The sequence below is a fragment of the Vidua macroura genome, chromosome 13 (assembly GCF_024509145.1).
Source record: "Vidua macroura isolate BioBank_ID:100142 chromosome 13, ASM2450914v1, whole genome shotgun sequence".
NCBI classification, from domain to species: domain Eukaryota; kingdom Metazoa; phylum Chordata; class Aves; order Passeriformes; family Viduidae; genus Vidua; species Vidua macroura.
Window position 1 is genome coordinate 14,562,469 of NC_071583.1, and position 18,752 is coordinate 14,581,220.

An 18,752-nucleotide genomic window follows, 5' to 3' on the forward strand; every position below is an offset into this window, starting at 1 on the left:
CACAAAATGGCGCCTAAGGGACCGCCCGTCTTCTACCCAGCAGCCACCTCGCGCCCCGACTGGAAGCTTCCCAGCGGGGCGCAGGCGCAGCGGCCGCGCGGAACGCCGGGAAATGTAGTTGGGACTGCCGCCATTAAGGGTGCTGCGGTCGGGCCTCCCCCACTCATGGGAGCGGGGTGCTCAGAGCCCTGTCCAGCTTGACTCTGGACACCGCCAGGAATGCGGCAGCCGCAACTGCTCTGCGAAACAGGTCCCAGTGCCTCGCCACAGTGCCTTTCTTCCTCATGTCCAATCTAAAACTGCTGTCAGTTTAAAGCAGTTATCCCTTGTGCTATCACTATGTACCCCATCCAAAGTCCCTCTCCAGCCGACTTGGAGCCCCTTTAGGCACCGGAAGGGGCTCTTAAGTTCCCCCTGGAGTCATTTCTTCTCCAGAGTGAAGAACCTCAGCTCCTCCCCCCTGTCAATAGCTAAATAGTTGTCACGGCCTACCATCCCTGTGGGGAGCACCTGCCTCAGTTAAAAGTGAATAATTTCTGCCCCCAAGGGAGGACATGGGACTGTACCCACACCTGCACTGCTTGGGCTCATATGGCCAAGCCCAGGAGCTGCAAAGCCAACAAGATTTTGGCCCCAGCAAGGTTGTCCTCTCCATATTCCCAGCACAAAGGGCACCTCTGCCCCCTTCCCATGACACCAGCACCAGTCCCTGCTCCTGCACAACTACTCCTGCCCGGCCCTGTACCCTTCGGAGCACAGCGGGTGCTGGCAGGAGCAGACAGAGGTTGCTGAGAACCCTTCAAACCACGTTCAAATGCAGTCAGGTCCTCCTCACTACCTGACCCTTAGCCCTGAGTGTTTGCTTGGGAGCCAAGAAAAGATATTTAACACACAAAATGGTGCCATCTTTATTTTTTTTCAAGACGTTTTTGTTAGTCTCGGAGGATGGCGGAGTGGGGCTGGCTGGAAGACAGGGTGGGGTCAGGGTCACAGCTCATCCAGGGTCTGCTTGGCAGAGCAGGCAGTACAGACAGACAGTACAGGCAGACAGACAGACAATACAGGCAGTACAGACAGGCAGTACAGGCAGACAGACAGATACACAGGCAGTACAGGCAGACAGACGTACAGGCAGACAGGCAGTGCAGGCAGACAGACAGACAGGCAGTACAGGCAGACAGACAGCACAGGCAGACAGACACACAGGCAGTACAGGCAGACAGACAGACACACAGGCAGTGCAGACAGACAGACAGGCAGTACAGGCAGACAGACAGTACAGGCAGACAGGCAGTGCAGGCAGACAGACAGGCAGTGCAGACAGACAGATAGACGTTCAGGCAGACAGACAGACATAGAGGCTGACAGGCAGTTGAGTCAAGCAACAGGCAGGTCTGTCACAGGGTGCATGCGCTACCAGGAGGCGTTACAGCTGATTCTGTTGTCATCTGTGGGTGCTGCCTAAGGAAAAAGTTTCTTCTCTGGACAGGCTGCCCGACCAGCCTGAAGGCTCTCGACAGCTCCTCGACAAGCAGCCCTGGGCAGCAGGAGCAGGTAGGAACGGCTGCTGCCTGTACCTCTGCCCCATTGCTGTCCCCTTCAGCTGGGACTGGCAGGGGGCATAGCAGACAGGGGTTGTCCAAGCCCCCTCCTGCCAAAATCAAAGCATTTCGCTGGTCTTGATAGGGACAGGGGGGATCACATTTAGTGTCTGGGGGTTGTTGCATTGTTCCCCTCTTGCATATCCCTGGGGGCACAGAGCTGGCCGAGCCTTGGGGACACACTCCTGTGGATTGGGGGTTCCTAGTGAGGGGAAGTGGAAACACAGCTCCCCTGTGCTCCCCCTCGGCTCTGTGTCATAGGGCTCTTTCCACTTCGGAGTCCCTCAAGGGCTGAAGGGTGCTGAAAAGCTCTTCCACCCACCCTGGACACAGGGACAAGATTGAGACAGTTTGTGCCATCCCCTTCTCCAGCCCTGCTGTAGGCTGAAGGCATAGGGAAAACAAGGCACAGCCCACTGGACTTTCTGGGAAGGGCAGCATGGCATCTCTCACCTCTCCCTGTGCTATCTCCAAGGATTTTTCTGGGGGATTAAGGCTGCACTGACCCGGTGGCAGCAGGGGTGCTGAGTCATGGCTTCCAAGCACCAAGCTTCTTCCTCGAAGCAGCCAGAGAACAGGGAAAAGAAACCGAAAGGAGAAGAGGAGGATGACACCTGGCGCTCCACCTTGGCAACCCTGAAAATTGCTCCCAAGGAGAAACGCCCTGCCACAATTGATGGGCTGTGCCCCCTGAGCACAGCACTGGGTGCCCGGGTGAGAGCGGGGCTGAGGGACTGAAAGGGGCAGGGGTGGGAGGGGTGGGGGAGTCTCAGACCAGCCCCTGCCCTGTTGACACAGGGCCAGCCCCAGTTTTCCTTGCAGACCCCAGTGTGTTCCCACTGGGACCTTTCTGCACCCCCTCCTTCCCCAAATGCTCCCAGGTGCCAGCCCAGGCCATGTCACTCGCTATAGGTCTATGAGGACTATGACTGCACCCTGAACCAGACCAACATCAGCGCCAACAACAACAAGTTCTACATCATCCAGTTCCTTGAGCACAATGGTGCCTACAGTGTCTGGAGCCACTGGGGCCGCGTGGTGAGTCCACCTGGGCATTGCTCATCCCCTGCACCTCAGCTGTCCCCACCCTGCCTTCAGAACCCCAAAAACTGAGGGTGAACCTGGTGGTCCCTGGTCCCAAAGCAAGCACCCAAGTGTCCTGCTATAGCACTTTAATGGAGGAGCTTCAAGGATCCTCACACAACATAGTCAGCCTGCCTGGGGCATGTGGCACCTGTCCCTGCAGTGAATGTGAGTGTGACAGCCCAGCAAGGAGTCCTGGGGTGTCTTCCTGAGCTGGTGGCTCAGCACATTCCTGCTCACTGCCCCACAGCCTTGCTATCACAGCCTGCCTTGTTCCTGCCTGCTTCCACTGGCATGGGCCTGGTGGAGCAGGGATGCAGAGGAGGTCCTGACCTGGTGTCCCTCATCTTCAGGAGTGACATGTTCTGGGATGCCATGCAGACCATGAATATCGGTAGGAGGTGGTGGGTGGATGGGTGGCATGGGCTCAGTCTGGGGAGTGCAGGTGGGGAGGTGAACGGAGAAGAGATGCTGATGGATTTTAGAGCATCCCCTCTGATATCCTGGCACCTAATGGGACTGTGGACACCCCATGCTGGGTGCCCACACTTGCCCATGGTGATACTGGAGGTTCTTGGAAGTAGCTGCAGGGCGAGTGGGGTGGATGGGTTTACCTTGTCCTCCGCTGTAGATGTGAAGAAGATGCCTCTGGGGAAGCTGACCAAGCAGCAGATCGCAAGGGGCTTTGAGGCACTGGAAGAGCTGGAGGCAGCGCTGAGGGAGCAGCCCCCCGAGGCCACTCGCCTGGAGGAGCTCTCCTCACGCTTCTACACCATCATTCCACACAACTTTGGACGGGCACGGCCACCCATCATCAACTCCCCTGACCTGCTGTGTGCCAAGAAGGACATGCTGTTGGTGAGATGCCAGAGCATGTAGTGCGTGACATCCCTTCTTGGTGGGGCAGGAGCTGCTGGCAGGAGGCTGGGCTTGCCCTGGTCCCCCAGCACAGTGCCCAGCACTGGTGGTGAGGATGTCCCTGCTCTGTCCCTGCCAGGTGTTGGCTCACATTGAGGTTGCACAGAGCCTGCAGGCACAGAAAGAGAAGGAGGAGGAGGAGGAGGAGGAGAAAGAAGTCGCCCATCCACTGGATCAGAATTATGCCCTGCTCTGCTGCCAGCTCTCCCTGCTTGACCGAGCTTCCCAGGAATACCAGGTGCTGCTTGTGCCACAGTGTCCCATAATAGGAAACAATTATGTCAGGCCTGTGGGCACCCCAAAGGTTCTTACTGTCCCAGTGGGACCATGGGTATTGCTGAAATGGCTGCCTAGAGTGACACAGCTTTTTTACCATCCCCTTGGCAGCTGATCCAAACCTATGTGATGCAGACTGGGCGCAAACTCCGCATCCTCAACATCTGGCAGGTGGCCCGAGATGGTGAGGTGAGGAGGAGGTGATTCTCCCCATGTCACAGTGGGGAAGCCATGGGTGCACCCTAGGATTGCTTTAGGGCTTCTCCACCCAGGAGGGCATTCAGCCCAACTGGGCAGGGCCAAACAGGCACCCAGTCTCCTGCCCCTCCAGCCGGGCACTGGGGCTGGACTAGGGAGGTGGGTAGCAGTCCTCCACCCCTGGGCACCCATGAGTGTCCCTCTGTGGACAGCCTTTAGCTCTGCATCTCTCCAGGATGAGCGTTTCAAGGCCCATGACCTCCTGGAGCACCGGCGCCTGCTTTGGCACGGCACCAACATGGCAGAGGTGGTGGCCATCCTGAAGAGCGGGCTGCACATCGTGCCCCACCCAGGCGGGCGCCTGGGCGAGGGCATCTACTTTGCCTCAGAGAGCAGCAAATCAGCCTGCCATGGTAAGGGTCCTGGGATGGGCTGGGCTGCTTGTGGTGCCCACAGGGTTGTGTGAGCCTGGCCACCTTTGCATACCCCCTGCCAGGCAGCTGTGGGCTTGCCAAGCCCCTTCCCTGCCATGGCAATTGGTCCCTGTGTTCCAGCATGGCCTGGGCACAACCAGATGGGAGTACCAGGGATGGTGCTATCATTCCCATCCTTTTCTCCCATGGCAGTGGGCTGTACATCTAAGAAGGTTGGCATCATGTTCCTGACGGAGGTGGCCCTGGGCAAGCCCTACCGCATCACCTGCAATGACCCCACGCTGCGTCAGCCACCTGCTGGCTATGACAGTGTCCTGGCCTGTGGCCGGACAGAGCCAGGTGAGCTGGGGGCAGGAGGGCTGTGGCAGCTGTGGGGCTGTGGTGCACACAGGGCAGGGGGAAGAGAGGTCAGATCTCAGGTTTCATGTGGTGCTGGGGTGTCTTCTGTCCCAGATCCTGCACAGGATGAGGAGGTGCTGCTGGATGGCAAGAAGGTGCTGGTGTGCCAGGGCAAGCCCATCCCCATGCCCACCTACAAGGACTCCTCCTTCAGCCAGAGCGAGTACGTCATCTACAAGGAAAGCCAGTGCCGGATCCGCTACCTTGTCCAGCTCCAGTTCTGAGGGTGCCTGGGAGCACCACGGCCCTGGCCCAGCACCAGGTGGTGACACCCATCAGCCCAGAGCACCGTGATCTGGTGTGGCAAGCACATTTCTCTCTCTCAGGATTTTTCATAGAGGTGCACAGAGAGAAAGAAAGAGAAAACAATTTCTATTTCTGCTCCTTGTTTTTCCTTTGTGGAATGTGCTTGGAGAATTGTTTACCTAGGGTGATTCCTTGATTGGATTCTGGTGAGAATTGTTTGAGTCTGGTGGCCAATCAGACCCACCTGTATCTGGACTCTCAAGAACAGTGTCACGAGTTAGTAGTAGTTAGATATAGTAGTTAGAGAAAGTAGGTATGTAGTTTTAGTAACTTCCTTTATATAGTATATTAATGTATTTTAGCATAGTTATAATAAAGAAATCATTCAGCCTTTTGATCTACAGTGGACATCATAATTTCTTCCCATTGGGTTCGCCTGCATTTACAATAATCTGGATTCTCTGGCCACCCCACCTGGGGCTTGGCAAGGGACAGGCTGGCATGGGGACTGAGCTTGCTTTGACTATGAATAAAAGCACTGTGCCTTGCACCGGGTGGTGCTCTTGCTTTCCTGCCCAGCAAGGCGGGTGTGCTGTAGGGAAGGGTGTCAGTGGGTCCCTGAAGGGATGGCATGGGTGACTCTTGAGGGGCTGAAGCCTTCAGATGAAAGCTGGTGTCTTTGAGAGCCAGCTGCTCTCATCACCTTAGCAAGGCACACAGCTCATGGCCACCCTGTGGCATCAAGATCTTGCCTGTGAGCAAGATCTGCTGCCCTGCCTGGGCATGGAGGAATTCATCCATCCATCCTGAGGGCGAGTGCCTGCCCTCCCTCTAGTGCCATGTCTGCTGTCCTGCCCAGCCTGGCACCCAGGTCAAGCCCTTCTCTGTGCTCACGTGTGCCCCTTGAGCACGTGTCCGGGTGCTCAGGCTGCCAGGGAAGGGCAACTCCCAGCTGTGTTACCCTGATGCCCCTGGGTTTCAGTTACCCTGTGATATCCTGTGCCAGTGGAGATGATTTGCTGCAGACCTGCCTGTAGCTCTGTCCCTTGAGCCCAAGGAACTTGAGGGCTGAGGTGTTCCTGTGGAAGGACCAGGCCTGGTGCAGCGGGTGGCCATTCTGGGGGGGGCACAGGGCTCAGGAACCCCAATCCCCCCTTCCTGAGCCCCCGCCGGCTGCTAGGACCCAGCAGCTGTCCCCGTGGGACTGCCACGGGTGCAGGCAGTGCAGGCAGCGCCGGGAGTGACAGCTGGTGCCATCCGCAGCTGGCGGGCTGCAGGCAAACAGGATGACGAGCGGGTGACGGGAGCGGGGAAGGGCGAGCGTGGCCTCACACAGGGCCGGCAGCCCCACTTCTGCAGCGGGAGCAACACCAGCAAGCAGGACCTCAGAGAGGAGAGGAGCATCTCTCATCTCCCCAGGAGCAAAGGTGCGCTGAATCCCACCCACCCTGGGGTCCCCTGTGGCCAGAGCAAGAGGGTTGGGACAGGCAAGTTGTGCTGTCCCACCTCAGGACATAGTGGTGCCATTGGAGAGGGGGGACGGGGTGTCAGCCTGGCATGGGTGCCCACAGGACCTAGCTATGCTATCCCTGGCCAGGTTGGGGACAGCCTGGGTGCCAGCTCTGGGAGAGCCAGGGTGATATGACTTCACTGGCTACCTCTCCTTCCTCCAGCACCTTGGAAGTGTGCTGGTTGTCTCTGTGTTTCTCTGTGGCTCTTCTCCATTTTGTTTCATTCCTTTCACACCTGGCTCCTGATCCCAACAGGCAAGGAGAAGGTAGCAGCCATGGTTGTGGTGGGGTTACCCTCTCTAGGACACAGGAGAAGAGCCCTTGCTGCCCAGGCACCAGAGCTGCTGGCTTAGCCCTGGAGGGGGATGCCGAGCTGGACGAGGTCAAACACCACGGACAGCCTAGAGCTGCTCTCCATCCCTGAGCACTCCATTGCCCAGGAGGTGGTGGGCCTCTTCTGCATGATCCTGCTCACCCTCACCGCCCTGGTGGCCAACATCGTGGTGATGGTCATCATCCTCAAAACGCCCCTTTTCAGGAAGTTCATCTTTGTCTGCCATCTCTGTGTGGTCAATCTCCTCTCAGCTATTTTCCTCATGCCCCTGGGGATCATCTCCAGCTCCTCCTGTTTCAACTGGGTTATCTACAGCATTGCTGAGTGCAAGGCTGTGATATTCCTGAACATCTGCTTCATTAGTGCCTCCATTCTCACCATCTGTATCATCAGCGTGGAGCGGTACTACTACATCGTCCACCCCTTGAGGTATGAGGTCAAGATGACCATCAGGCTGGCGGTGGCTGGAGTGGTTTTCATTTGGGTCAAGTCTGTTCTCACCACTGTCTTGGCACTAGTGGCATGGCCTCATGGCAATGGGGCCACCAGTGCCAGCCGCTGCACAGTCTACTGGAGCCCCGGGGCCCACAAGAAGGTTTTTGTGATCCTCTTCAGCATCACCTGCTTTATTCTGCCCACCATCATTATCCTCGCTGTCTACTCCAGCATCTACCGCGTGGCCCGGACCGCGTCCCTGCAGCAGGCACCTGTGCCAGCGCAGGCAGTTGCACCCAGACACCGATGTGACTCCATCGCCAGCCAAGTGACCATCCTCACTGCCAGGATCCTGATGCTGCCCAGGCTCATCCCAGATCGCCTTCTAGGAAGCAACAAGGCCATCCTCACCTTGGTCCTCATTGTGGGACAATTCTTGTGCTGCTGGCTGCCTTTCTTTGCTTTCCACTTGCACTCCTCTGTCACTGTTGGCACTGTGGGTGGTGGGCACGGGGAGATGGTGGTCACCTGGATTGCCTACTCCTCTTTTGCCGTTAATCCTTTCTTCTACGGGTTGCTGAACCGCCAAATCCGTGAGGAGCTGGCCCGGCTCCGTCGCAGCTGTCTTAACCATCCACTTGGCCAGGAGCTCTGTCTTTCCATCTCAGAGGCTTCTGTTCAGGAAAACTTCTTGCAGTTCCTCCAGAGAGCAACTTGCACACTGGAGACCCACACCAGCTGCATCAGCCCCAGCCCCAGGAACAGGCTGGACCAGACCACAGCGGGCTTCCCCACCCCAGGTCAAGTTCCCGAAGAGAGCAGCTGAGAAGGAGGCTCTGTTCCACTGTGCTGGGCAGGAGACCTGCCAGGGACCCATCAGACCTGCTTGGACCCAATCTCTTGGGTTTGGAGGAGTCCTTGTACAGGTTTTGCCTCTCCTCTGAGCTTATGGTAAAAGATGGTTTCTCTGCTGGGAGAAGGTGGCAGATCTGAGGAAGTCACATCTCTCTTCTGCAGGCTGGAATTGTCTCTGGCTCCACCAGCACAGCCCAGTTCCAGGGGTGGGCTCTCCTCAAGACATGGAGTGCCAGGGGGCTCCTGTGCAGGGGATGGGACACCCCCATCTCCATCGCCCCGGTGGGAGCACGCCTGGCCAGCGGGGAAGGGCCGATGTCCCTTGCACTCCATGCAGGAGCAACATTCCAGCTAATGCCACTAACACCAGTAACACCAGGGCCCCGAGCCCCCTGTGAGCCCGGATGGCAGACACGGAGACTCCCATCCTTGGCTGTTTAACCCAAAACTAACGTCTGCGTGGAGGAGCTTCTGCTCCCTGTGACACTGATCAGGGGGACACACCCACAGGGCTGGCTCTGGGTGTGTCACTGTTTGTCCTGCTGGCATGGCAGCACACAATGCCCGTGGCCACGCCTGGCCATGCCCTCTGTCCCTCTCAGCTGGCAGTGATCACCCCTCTGGGGGGGAACTGGCTGTCTGGGGGTTCATGCCAGGCTGTTTATGGACACAGCTGCCCAGTTTGAAGCCCAGTCAGCAGTGCCAGGTGCCAGCTGACTTGGGCTGCTAGCCAAGGGCACGCTGGGTTGGACATGGTGACACAGGGTGCTGGGGGGTGGCTGTGTGGGCTGCCCCAGGGCAGCAGCAGCCAGAAGGGATCAGGACCTGCTGTTCCTCTTCAGTCTCATTGCTTTTGAAGGGCTTGGGGATGCTCTCATAGGGTCCCCACTGCTTGAAAGGGGACTGGACCCTTTTTGGGGAATATCACCCTCTGTCCTCCCACAAAGGTCCCAGGGATGGTGTTGGCATGGTGGGTTGGAGATGTCCTACTCCAGTAGTAACTGCAGGTCTGAGGGAAAACTGCCTTATGGCCTCTCTTATTGCCCTGGGAGGGAGGGGCTCCAGGAAGACCATCAGAGAGATGGGGCTGAAGGCCAGCATCCCCCCCTAGACACAGGGATGCCCTTCCAGCCACCACCCAAGTACCCAGGAGCTGGGGCCACCCCTGCTCTGGGGGAAGTCTCCACCCAGGGTGGGGAATATCATTATTATTATTATTGTTATTTTCTTGTAAATTTTATCTTTTTATTAAACCATTGATAAGTTACAAAGGAGGAAAAAATATAGACTCATATATATACAGCATTTCCAAGCCAGCAGGGACTGGCTCTTGGATGGGGTTGCTGGGAGGCGATCGCCCCAGGGTGGCCCAGGGAGGGCCCCCCAACAGAGCCAGTGGAGGGGGACTCCTGGAGAGGCCAGGCAGTCCTCATCCAGTGGGACCTGGCTTTTGGGTGCCAGATGGAGTGTGGGCATGAGCAGGATGGCAAGGGAGGCAGGGTGAGGAGCAGGAAGTAGGGGTCCCACACCAGCACAGGGCACTGGAGAAGGGACCCTAGGCCAGCAGGGACAGCCTCCCCACCCAATACTAGGACACATGGTCTCTGTGCAGAAAATCAGGGAGGGGGGCACAGCGCTGCTGGGATGGGCAGCAGGCAACAAAACAGCCCCTTCCTCCAGCAGGCATCACCACCAGGAAGACCCTTCCCTTCCCTGGGGTGGGGGACATGGGGCACCTGGCAGAGGCTGAGGTCAGGGTGGGCAGCGGGAAAGTGTCCCTGCTACTGAGTAGCACCCTGGACCCCCTGGCCCACCCAGCAGCGGGGTTCAGTAGGGCGAGAACTTCTGCCGATCAGCTTTCTTGGTGCCGTTGGCCGCCGAGATCTTGGTCGTGTAGGTGGTGGTGCCACCATTGGGCCCTGCCACGGAGGATGGGGACAGTGCCAGGAAGGACACCGGCTTCAGGCCGATGAAGTTGGAGAGGGAGATGGCGTAGGGGGTGCCCAGCAGGGCCGGGGGGGCTGGGGCAACGGCGGGAAGTGCCGCACCGGAGCCTGGGGTGAGGGGCTGGGAGAAGCCCATGCCGAGGTCCATGGAGCCAGGGCCTGGTGGCACCTGGGAGGTAGATTTAGCAGTCTCTAAGCTGGGGAAGCAAGAGAGAAGGATGATGGTGAATACCATGGTGACAGAGTGGTTCTCCCACCACAAGCTTAGGGTGCAGGAACTGCGCGCCCCATTCCTTCTGGCACACGTATCCATGGCATATCCTGTGTATCCCACCGAGCAGGATTAAAAAACTGGGCCTCAAATCTGGTGGGTCTTGAGTCCTGCACCTACCAGCTCAGGATCTCAAAGCACCACCCAGCTCATTCTACCTGAGGATGCTGTGGATCCTCCAAAAGCTGCTTTGGGGTGCTGGTGAAAAGCCACCAGCATATGTCCTCCCCAGGCTGACACCTACCAGGCTGTGATGAGGTACTGAGCCAGGGTGATGCTGACAGGGGTCCCTGTGATGGTCACGTGCCGCTCACTGGAGCCCTCAGTCTGGTTGCCAATCTTGATGTGGGCACCCGACATCTGCCTGATCTCGCTGATCTTGCTGCCGTGCCGGCCAATGATGCAGCCGATGAGCTGAAAGGGCAGGGATGGGCTGAGCCAGGAGCAGCCAGGGCAGCCTTGCCAAGCAGGGAGCTCCAAGGGGCTCACCTGCACACCACCTACACCTCGGAGGTGAAACTGTGGAAGGAACTGGGAGGGCAGGACACTGCTTTCCTTGGGCAGACCCTGCTTTTCAGTCTCACTCAAGACCATCTTGCTGGCATTGTGCCACATGCCAAGGCCTTTCCTTAGCAAACTCTTCCCCCCATCCTGTGTTTCAGTTTCCCTCTTCTTCTGCCCCAGCTACTCCCTCCTTCTCCTAAGCTCTGGCAGAGCCTCCACTGTGTGGGTCAGTGGGCGTTGGCCTCTGCAAAGTGCCTCTGGGATGGTACACATGGGTGGGGACAAGCTGTGGTCCCCCTCGTCATTCCCAGACCAATACATACGTCATTGGGCACCAGGAACTCCTGGGAGCTGCTCTGGGAGCTGGCATCCAGACCTGGAGAGAGAGACAGGGATGTCAGCAATGAAGGGGCAGCTCCCCAGTAGCCCCTACCCCAGCCCCATACTGGGATGGTGAGTGGCCCTGGGGACAAACCTGAAGGATTGCTGGGGAGAGGAAGGGAGGACAGGACATAGATACAAGTCATAATTTGGTGCTGGTGTTCTCCCACTGCAGGGTTGGGGAGCACTGGTGGGTGCAGTGACCCCAGGAAAACAATGACAAGGTTGTGCTGGAGGGGCAAGTAGACATGCTGGGAGGGCTGGGACTGAAAAGGGTGCAGAGGAGGGAAACCCCTTCATCAGGGCCAGGTGTCAGTGTGGATCAGGAGGGGCACACCCAGCCTTGGGGGAGCATGGGAGATGCTCACCTGGCACCATGGTGGGTGCATGGCCCAGGGGGGCGAAGGGAAGTGCATGCCCTGACAGCTGCTGCAGCTTCGTCACCTGCCCAGACAGTGTGAAGAGGAGGAAGGTGGTGTTAGGGGTGATGGCAGAGGTCAGCTGTGCCCCAGTGCCTCCCAAGACAGGCATTCCCACCAGCAGCCATCCTGGTGGGCACAGACCCCATTGCCACAGACAGACTCACCTCTGCAGGAGAGACCCCGCTGTACTGGCCCTGCATGGAGAAGCCCTGGGGAGAGAAAAAAGGGGCATTGGTGGGGAGCCAGGTGGGGACCATTGTCTCAGGTCACTCCCCCCTGGGGCAGAGAGACTACCCTGAGACCACCAGACTTGCCCCTTGCTGGTAGAGGCTTCCCTCCTGGCCACCTCATGTCCCCGGAGATGCTGTGACCTCTTACCTGATTGGCAGAGAGCAGGATGGTGCCCAGGGAGAGACCAGGGTGGTAGGGTATGGTGGCCCCCTTCGGAGGCGACTGGAGACAGAAGGAAGGAGGTGGAGGAGATGAGAGATGAAGCTGGATGCCCCTGTAGCCCCAAGGACCCTCTGCCCCCTTATGCCCCCAGCAAGCTGGGCACAGCCCCCAGCACTACGAAGGCAGGGTGTTCCTATGGGTTTGCACACAGGGGAACCCTGGTGTTTGAGTCCAGATGGGCATGGGAAGCCTTGGGGAGGGGGAGGTGGGTAGCAGATGCCCCCTGGGCTGGGCATGGGGCTTGGCAGGTACCTCCAGGATGACAGCGCAGATCTGCCTCACGCACTGGATGATGGTGTCTGGCACCCCCGAGACCGTGACAGCCCGTTCAGTGGAGTTGGGCAGCAAGTCACCAGCCACCTGCACCTGTGCCCCTGTGCTCTGCAGGAAGGAGAGAGATGTTGGCATTCCCCAACCACTCCCTGCCAGGGCTCAGCACTTCACACCTCCCCTATCCCTGTCCTGAGCCCCCAGGGACCACTGCACGACCTGCAGGGTGATGCTCCCTCTCCTGCATCACCTCCCCCAGCCCCTGAGGGACTGTGTCAGCCCCCACACCCAGGGCTATCTGCCCCCAGCGGGAAAGGGGGATCCCACATCCAGGCTACCCTTAGCCTCACCTCCCGGATCTCCCGGATCTTAGCTCCAGCCTTGCCGATGAGGGAACCGCATTGGCTGGCGGGGATGACAAGGCGCAGGGTCACCGGTGCTCTGCCTGCTGACACCCCATCACCCCCTGCTCCCAGGTCCTGTGAGGGATGTGGGATGCAGCATCAGACCCCCAGGATCCCACAGGTGTGGGGGCACCTGACAGGGATTTAGGATGGCTGCCTACCTCCTCCAGCTTGAAGGCGATCATGGAGACAGCGCGGAAGACAGCGTCGGTGGAGCCGGTGATTGTGGTGATGCGCTCGGGGCAGGACCCTTCCGAGATAGTGATGCGTGCAGTGCTCTGGGGACAGTGTCACACCCCGTTAGGGACGTCACAAGCCCTGTGCTTCATGACTTCCCCCAGGGATAGTCTCATAGGGGGAGACCAATGCCTTCGAGCCTGAGCCTTGCCCTTCCCACCTGCCCCAGGCAGCCTTTCCTGGGGTGCTGCTTTGTTTTCCCTGGTTCCACCTGGGATTTAGGGGGTAGACACATGGGAGCCGCCAGGTACAGGCAGGACGGGCAGCAAGACCTGGCAGCCCACCAGCATGCCCTTACCTGCTCTCGTATCCTCTTAACGGTCTCTCCTTTCTGCAGGTAAAGGAATAGGGTGGGTGGTCAGGTCCAGGGGAGCCAAGTGCTGGCAACACACAGGACCCCAAATCTTACCTTGCCGATGATGCTGCCAATCTCCTGAAAAGGCAGAGAAGAGTGGCACTGTCAGGAGGTGGCTCCCTGCCTGCCACATCCCTCCTCTGCCCACAGCCTGGCAACAGGCAGACTCTGCTCCAGGGACACTGGGTGACTTAACTAGTGACACTGGGGAATGGGGATGTGCCCCTCCCTGGCTTAGGATGGGAAAAGAAATCCTTCTGGGAATGCTATTCCTAGGGGAGACTGTGAGCATGGGAAGAAAACAGGGCACAGAAAACAGGGCATGGTGAGGAGCTGGAGCTCCAGCATGGCCCCTCACCCCAGGCATCGCTGACCCCTCAGTGGCACTGAGCCCCCTGCCATTACCTTGCCATGCATGAGCATGCGGAGGGTCAGGGTGATGCTGAGCTCTGTCTCCTCAGGACTGCCGCCCACGCCGCTGGCTCCATCCGGCGACGCCATGGCGGGAGGGCGAGATGAGCCTGTGGGACATGGTGGTCTTCAGAAAGGGGGGATGCCCCAGCTAACCCCCCACCCCAGATCTGCAGCTTGAATATTCTACGGCTGGGAAATGGGCAAACTGAGGCAGAGGCAGCACTGTGCCCTCCTCTGGCAGGCGAGGGTCACGTGGCCCCGTGGCATCCCACGGGCACCCTGCACCCCCAAAAGGGACCCGCTGCTATGTGTCTGCCTGAGCTGCCTCCAGGCTGGCCCGCACAAAGTCAGGAGCTGGATGGATACAGGGGGAGGAGGCAAGGCGTGTGGAGCGTGGCTGTGGGATAGGGTTCTGTTTGCAGACGCTTGCTGGAGTGGGGAGAACAGAGGTGGCCTGGGTGGTCTCACAGGCTATGCAAGCCACCTTCTTTCTTCTCCTCCCTTCCCCGTGCCCATGCACAAAGCTCCAGGGGACACTGAGGCAATCTTCCTGACGGGGACCACCCCAACCGAACCACAGCATGATGCCTGCTGACTGACGCCGCTGCACCATGTCCCCTCCTAGAGCACCCCAGGCCCCCCCCGGACCCTGTGCCCGGGTGGCCGTGGGCGGCCAGGGCCCCTGGGAGGAGGACAATTACTGTGTGTCCAGGCCCGGGTGGGCGGCTGCGGCACCGCTGGCTCCCGGCGAGCTGGGCGATGCCAAGCGGCTTTGAAACAAAGCACCCGTGTTGAGGCTGGGGCCGCGGCCGCGGGCATGGCGGGGGGGGGCGGCTATTTTAGGTGCTGGCAGGACTCGTCACCGCTACAGCACATCTCCTGCATCAGGGTAACGAGGGGGGGCAGGGGCGCTGCTCTAAGTGCTATGCCTCGCACCCCCGGCGCGGTTTGAACGCCCCGTCTCCATCCCCCTGTTACCGCGGGCTGGAGAAAGGTGGAGAGACTGGAGAGGGGGAATATTCCCGTTCCTGGTGCTGGGGAGCCTGAAGTGGGGCGGAGGGGGAGGGATGCAGCCTGCCCGCGGCACCCGGAGATGTGTGGGGTGCCGGCAGGGACGCGCAGCCGGCCAGGGTCCCCAGTCCCCCTGGGGATGAATGGCAGCAGGAATCCGCCAGGGACAAAGACCCCGCCGGCGGAAGAAGGATGAGGCTGGCGATGGGACGGGGGAACGCTGCAGGGCCACTGGTGTCCCCCCGCTGCCACAGACAACGCCTGGGGGGTCTGCGGGCAGGGGGGGCTCTCCCCCAGGTGAGGCAGGCTGGCAGGGACGCCAATGGCCCCGGTGATGGGCACGGGCCACCTGCCATGGCTGGCATTGGGACAGCCACCAAGCTGGGCACCGCCCGTCCTTCGGGGCACCTTCGGGTGACAAAGGGAGGGGGGACGACAGGAGGAAGACCCCACCCCGTCCCTGGGGAAACCTCTCTCTTCTCGCCCTCCCGGCTGCCCCAAGCCCCCTGGTCCCCGCGGGAGTGGAGCCTGGCGGGTACCTTTCCGTGCGCCTCGTCCCTCCACCGCCGGCCGCCCCTCTCAGTGCCACATTGTCCCCGGCGGCGCCCAGTGACACCCGGGGCAGGAACAATGAGCCGCTTGACAGGCCAGGGCCAAGCTGGCAGCCCCGGCCCCCACCCCGGTCCACGCCGGGGCCCCCCTCGCTCTTCCCCTCTCCCACATCCCTCCCTCCGGGATCCTATTACAGCGGATAAGAGACACTAAAAGGAACAATGCACCCTGGGTAAGGCCATCTGCCACCGCTGGGGACATTCCTGGCCCCCCCGGCCCCCCTCCCTTTGGCTCACACATCGCCCCTCTTTGTAATTGCGTGTTTTTTTTTCCTGGAAGCCGATCAGCTGGCAGGGCTCGAGGGCTCAAGGACACCGGAGCGGGCAGGGAGGGGGCAGCTGGCACCCCAAGGCCCGCTGGCACCCCGGGCTGCTGCTGTGAGGTGGTGCCTGGAGGGGCAGGAGGCACCCCTGTATGGGGGGTCAGGACAGCAACAGGGGACCTGACCCATCTGGGGGGGTCAGGGATGCTCCAGACAGGGGTCCTGCCAGACTGCCAGGACAGAGACCAGCTCCTGCACCCTTGGCACTGCCTTGTGTCCCCCACACGGGCATCCTGCACCCACAGAAAAGTGCCCCCTCCCCCCATTACCTCCCCCACTAAATCCTCCTGGGCCCTGGCGTAAGCAGCTAAAGCCCAGGCAAGCTTGGGGAAGGGGGGGCACTGGGGGGGCACCCTGCTGCCGGCTCCATCTGTGCCCCCGAGTGCCCGGTGCAGCAGCACCGAAGGCAGAGGAGGCAGGTGGCAGGCAGGGGTCTTGTCCCCTGTCTGTCAGGCCTCCCTGCCCACCCCCTCCTCTGTTCATGGCAACCACTCCTTGGGTAAATCGCCCCCCACCTCTCCAGGGTGCTGGGCGGATGCTGCTGGTGGGCAGGAGCCTCCCAGGGCTGGCAGCTCCCTTTTTTAAGCCCCTGTGGATTACCCTGGACTTGGGTGCATGCCAGGAGGGGTAGGAGGAGGAAGAGGAGGATGAAGAGCAGGCTGGCCGGCTGGGGACACAGATGTCACTACCTTGGGGGACCTACCTGTCCCTGAACACAGCCCCAGGGCTCCCTGGGCACCCTCTGAGGTTCGTGGGGGTCCCATCAGGAGTGATGGGTGGGCTCCAGTGAGGCTGGCACTCACCCATCCACAATCCCCAAATGTACCGTCCCTCAGTGGCTGCATCTTCCCTGCTGTCAGCCCCCAAACCTGTGTGGGACAGCAGCCATGGAGGTAGGGATGGGGGAAGGAGGTGGGAAAGGTGGAAAAGAAGCAGGATGAAGGTGGCAGGAAAGCAGTGGCAGAGCTTAGGGTTTTATTTGGTCTCAAGAGAGGTGGGTGCAGTGTGAGTGCCAGCTGAGCACCTGGGTTGGCACAAGGGTGCATGTGCAGGCAGAGGGGTGGGTGGGCTGGCCACATCCCCCTGCCCTGTAGTTCCTTCCTGCTCACTTCAGCTGCTGCAGGAAGGCCAGGAGTCCATGGTGCCACTCATTGGGCTTGTCCAGGTAGCAGGCGTGTCCTGCACCCTGCAGCATCAGCACCTGGTGCTCAGGGAGGTGCTGCAGGTTGTTCAGGCTGGTCTGCCCCAGCTCTGCATCCTGGTCCCCGTACACGATCAGCGTGGGGGTCTGTAGAGGGGAAAGCATCCTGAGCCTGCAAGTGTCACCCAGGCACTTGCTCCTTCTTGCCAGGGACACCCTGGAGGGGAGTCACTTGCCCTTCTCTCCCACCCAGTATGAGAAAGGGAAACTGAAGATCAGACTCCTGGGTCTCCAGTTGTCTCTTCTTTACCCCCCACTACCCCACATTTACATCCCTTCATCATCAGGTTCTCCTATTTCAGTGGCAACAGGGTTTCTGGCCTGTTTGGCCTTTCCCCTGCTCAACCCTGGTGCCAGAGTCCCCTCTGCACCATCTCCTCCCAGTTCCCTGACCTCCCAAGTGCCCTTCCAGGCCATACTTTGATCTGGGCATACTGCTCCGCCGTGAATTTCTCAGTGCAGATGGGTGCCACAGGTACATAGGCCTTGAACAGCTGGCTGTGCTCTAAGAGGAAGGGCAGCGAGTACATGCCACTGAGCGACGGGCTGATCACCACAGCTGGACCCAGGTGCAGAGCCTCTGAAACTGCCTTCAGGAACGCCGCCGGCGCTGGCTGGCCCACGGGTGCTGGGGCCACAGCATCCTTCGAGCGGCCCAGCCCTGAATCGTGCGAGACACAAGTGGCCCTGTTGGGCTCCACACCGCCTCAGTGACGGGGAGAAGCCAGGACAGCCCAGCCCAGCCCAGCCCAGCACGACACCGGGGTTGCCATCCTGGCACCACAAACCGGTGGCCACCCTGCCTGACTCCAGGGCCGTGCTCACCACACCTTACCCGGCAGGTCGATGGCCACAGCTCGGTAGCCGTTCTCGGCCAGCGTGGCGAGCGTCCCCACCTGCAGCCAGGTTTCGGAGGAGAAGCGGATGCCGTGCAGCAGCAGCACGGTCAGCTTTGGCACTGCCTCGGCCGGGTCAGCTTGGCGGTAGAAGAGGGTCTGTCCTTGCACCGTGACGGTGCTCTCGGTGATCCGCGGGGTGGCCATGCCTGGGGGCCGGGGGGTTGTTAAGTGGGAAGGGGAGGGCTGACGGGCCTTCTGCCGCTGTCGAGGCTCGGTGGTGGCAGGAAGGCAACAGGGCTTTGAGGGATCGCACCGGCATCATCTTCACTGAGGTGGCACCACCGGGGTCACTGATGTGCCAGGCGGCCTCACGGGCCCGCCCCTGCCTCAGTTTCCCCGTCCATCGCTGGGCCGGCAGCCCTTACCTGCTGCTCCGCACACGGGGCCGGCCGCCGCCTGTCTCCTCCCCGCCGCACCACGGGACTGGGGGTGCCGCGCCCCGGGGCCAAAGACCGGGGGGACGGGCGAGAGAGCGGCGGCACGGCGCCATGGAGCGCAAGGTCCGGGGCGGCCCCGGGAACCGCCGGGGCCCTGCCCCGCCAGGCGAAGCCGAGCTTTCCCGAGCAAAGCCGAGTGTTGCCGAGCGAAACCGAGCCCTACCCGAACTCTAACGAGCCAGGCCGAGCGCTGAAGAGCAGAACGCGAGCTCTGCCGTGCAGTACCGAGCGCAACCCGAGCCCTGCCCGAGCTGTGGCGAGAGCCGCCGAGCCCTTGACGAACATAGCCGAGTTCTGCCGAGCTCTGCCGAGCTCGGCCGAGT

General features: G+C 60.3%; 4 protein-coding genes across 5 annotated transcripts; 2 read left to right on the forward strand and 2 right to left on the reverse strand.

Annotated features, from left to right (window-relative positions):
- The first annotated feature begins 105 nt into the window (after positions 1 to 105).
- Positions 106 to 5,552, forward strand: PARP3 (poly(ADP-ribose) polymerase family member 3). The gene is made up of 11 exons (XM_053989687.1): positions 106 to 250; positions 1,490 to 1,554; positions 2,077 to 2,315; positions 2,514 to 2,669; positions 2,949 to 3,078; positions 3,316 to 3,542; positions 3,682 to 3,840; positions 3,990 to 4,067; positions 4,312 to 4,489; positions 4,703 to 4,849; positions 4,964 to 5,552. Exons 3-11 carry the CDS (start codon positions 2,133 to 2,135, stop codon positions 5,131 to 5,133), a joined length of 1,428 nt encoding a protein of 475 aa, XP_053845662.1. The 5' UTR covers positions 106 to 250; positions 1,490 to 1,554; positions 2,077 to 2,132; the 3' UTR covers positions 5,134 to 5,552.
- A 936-nt stretch (positions 5,553 to 6,488) lies between these two features.
- LOC128814077 (probable G-protein coupled receptor) lies at positions 6,489 to 8,274 on the forward strand. The gene is made up of 2 exons (XM_053989648.1): positions 6,489 to 6,582; positions 6,922 to 8,274. Exon 2 carries the CDS (start codon positions 7,032 to 7,034, stop codon positions 8,259 to 8,261), a length of 1,230 nt encoding a protein of 409 aa, XP_053845623.1. The 5' UTR covers positions 6,489 to 6,582; positions 6,922 to 7,031; the 3' UTR covers positions 8,262 to 8,274.
- Positions 8,275 to 9,577: 1,303 nt separating this feature from the next.
- On the reverse strand, positions 9,578 to 15,568 carry PCBP4 (poly(rC) binding protein 4). Its single transcript, XM_053989646.1, has 13 exons — positions 15,498 to 15,568; positions 13,939 to 14,054; positions 13,588 to 13,611; positions 13,477 to 13,509; positions 13,103 to 13,219; positions 12,888 to 13,016; positions 12,520 to 12,648; positions 12,193 to 12,267; positions 11,979 to 12,023; positions 11,761 to 11,836; positions 11,335 to 11,387; positions 10,752 to 10,921; positions 9,578 to 10,433 (listed from the first exon to the last, which is right to left on the reverse strand). Exons 2-13 carry the CDS (start codon positions 14,032 to 14,034, stop codon positions 10,118 to 10,120), a joined length of 1,263 nt encoding a protein of 420 aa, XP_053845621.1. The 5' UTR covers positions 14,035 to 14,054; positions 15,498 to 15,568; the 3' UTR covers positions 9,578 to 10,117.
- Positions 15,569 to 16,853: 1,285 nt separating this feature from the next.
- ABHD14B (abhydrolase domain containing 14B) lies at positions 16,854 to 18,631 on the reverse strand. Of its 2 annotated transcripts, none has more exons than XM_053989120.1 (4): positions 18,358 to 18,631; positions 17,929 to 18,138; positions 17,513 to 17,754; positions 16,854 to 17,180 (listed from the first exon to the last, which is right to left on the reverse strand). In XM_053989120.1, the coding sequence occupies exons 2-4, from the start codon at positions 18,134 to 18,136 to the stop codon at positions 16,998 to 17,000; spliced, it is 633 nt and encodes a 210-aa protein (XP_053845095.1). In that variant the 5' UTR covers positions 18,137 to 18,138; positions 18,358 to 18,631; the 3' UTR covers positions 16,854 to 16,997. The 2 variants fall into 2 exon arrangements, with proteins under 2 accessions (XP_053845095.1, XP_053845096.1); XM_053989121.1 differs by lacking the exon at positions 18,358 to 18,631 and adding an exon at positions 18,246 to 18,351.
- Positions 18,632 to 18,752: the final 121 nt, after the last annotated feature.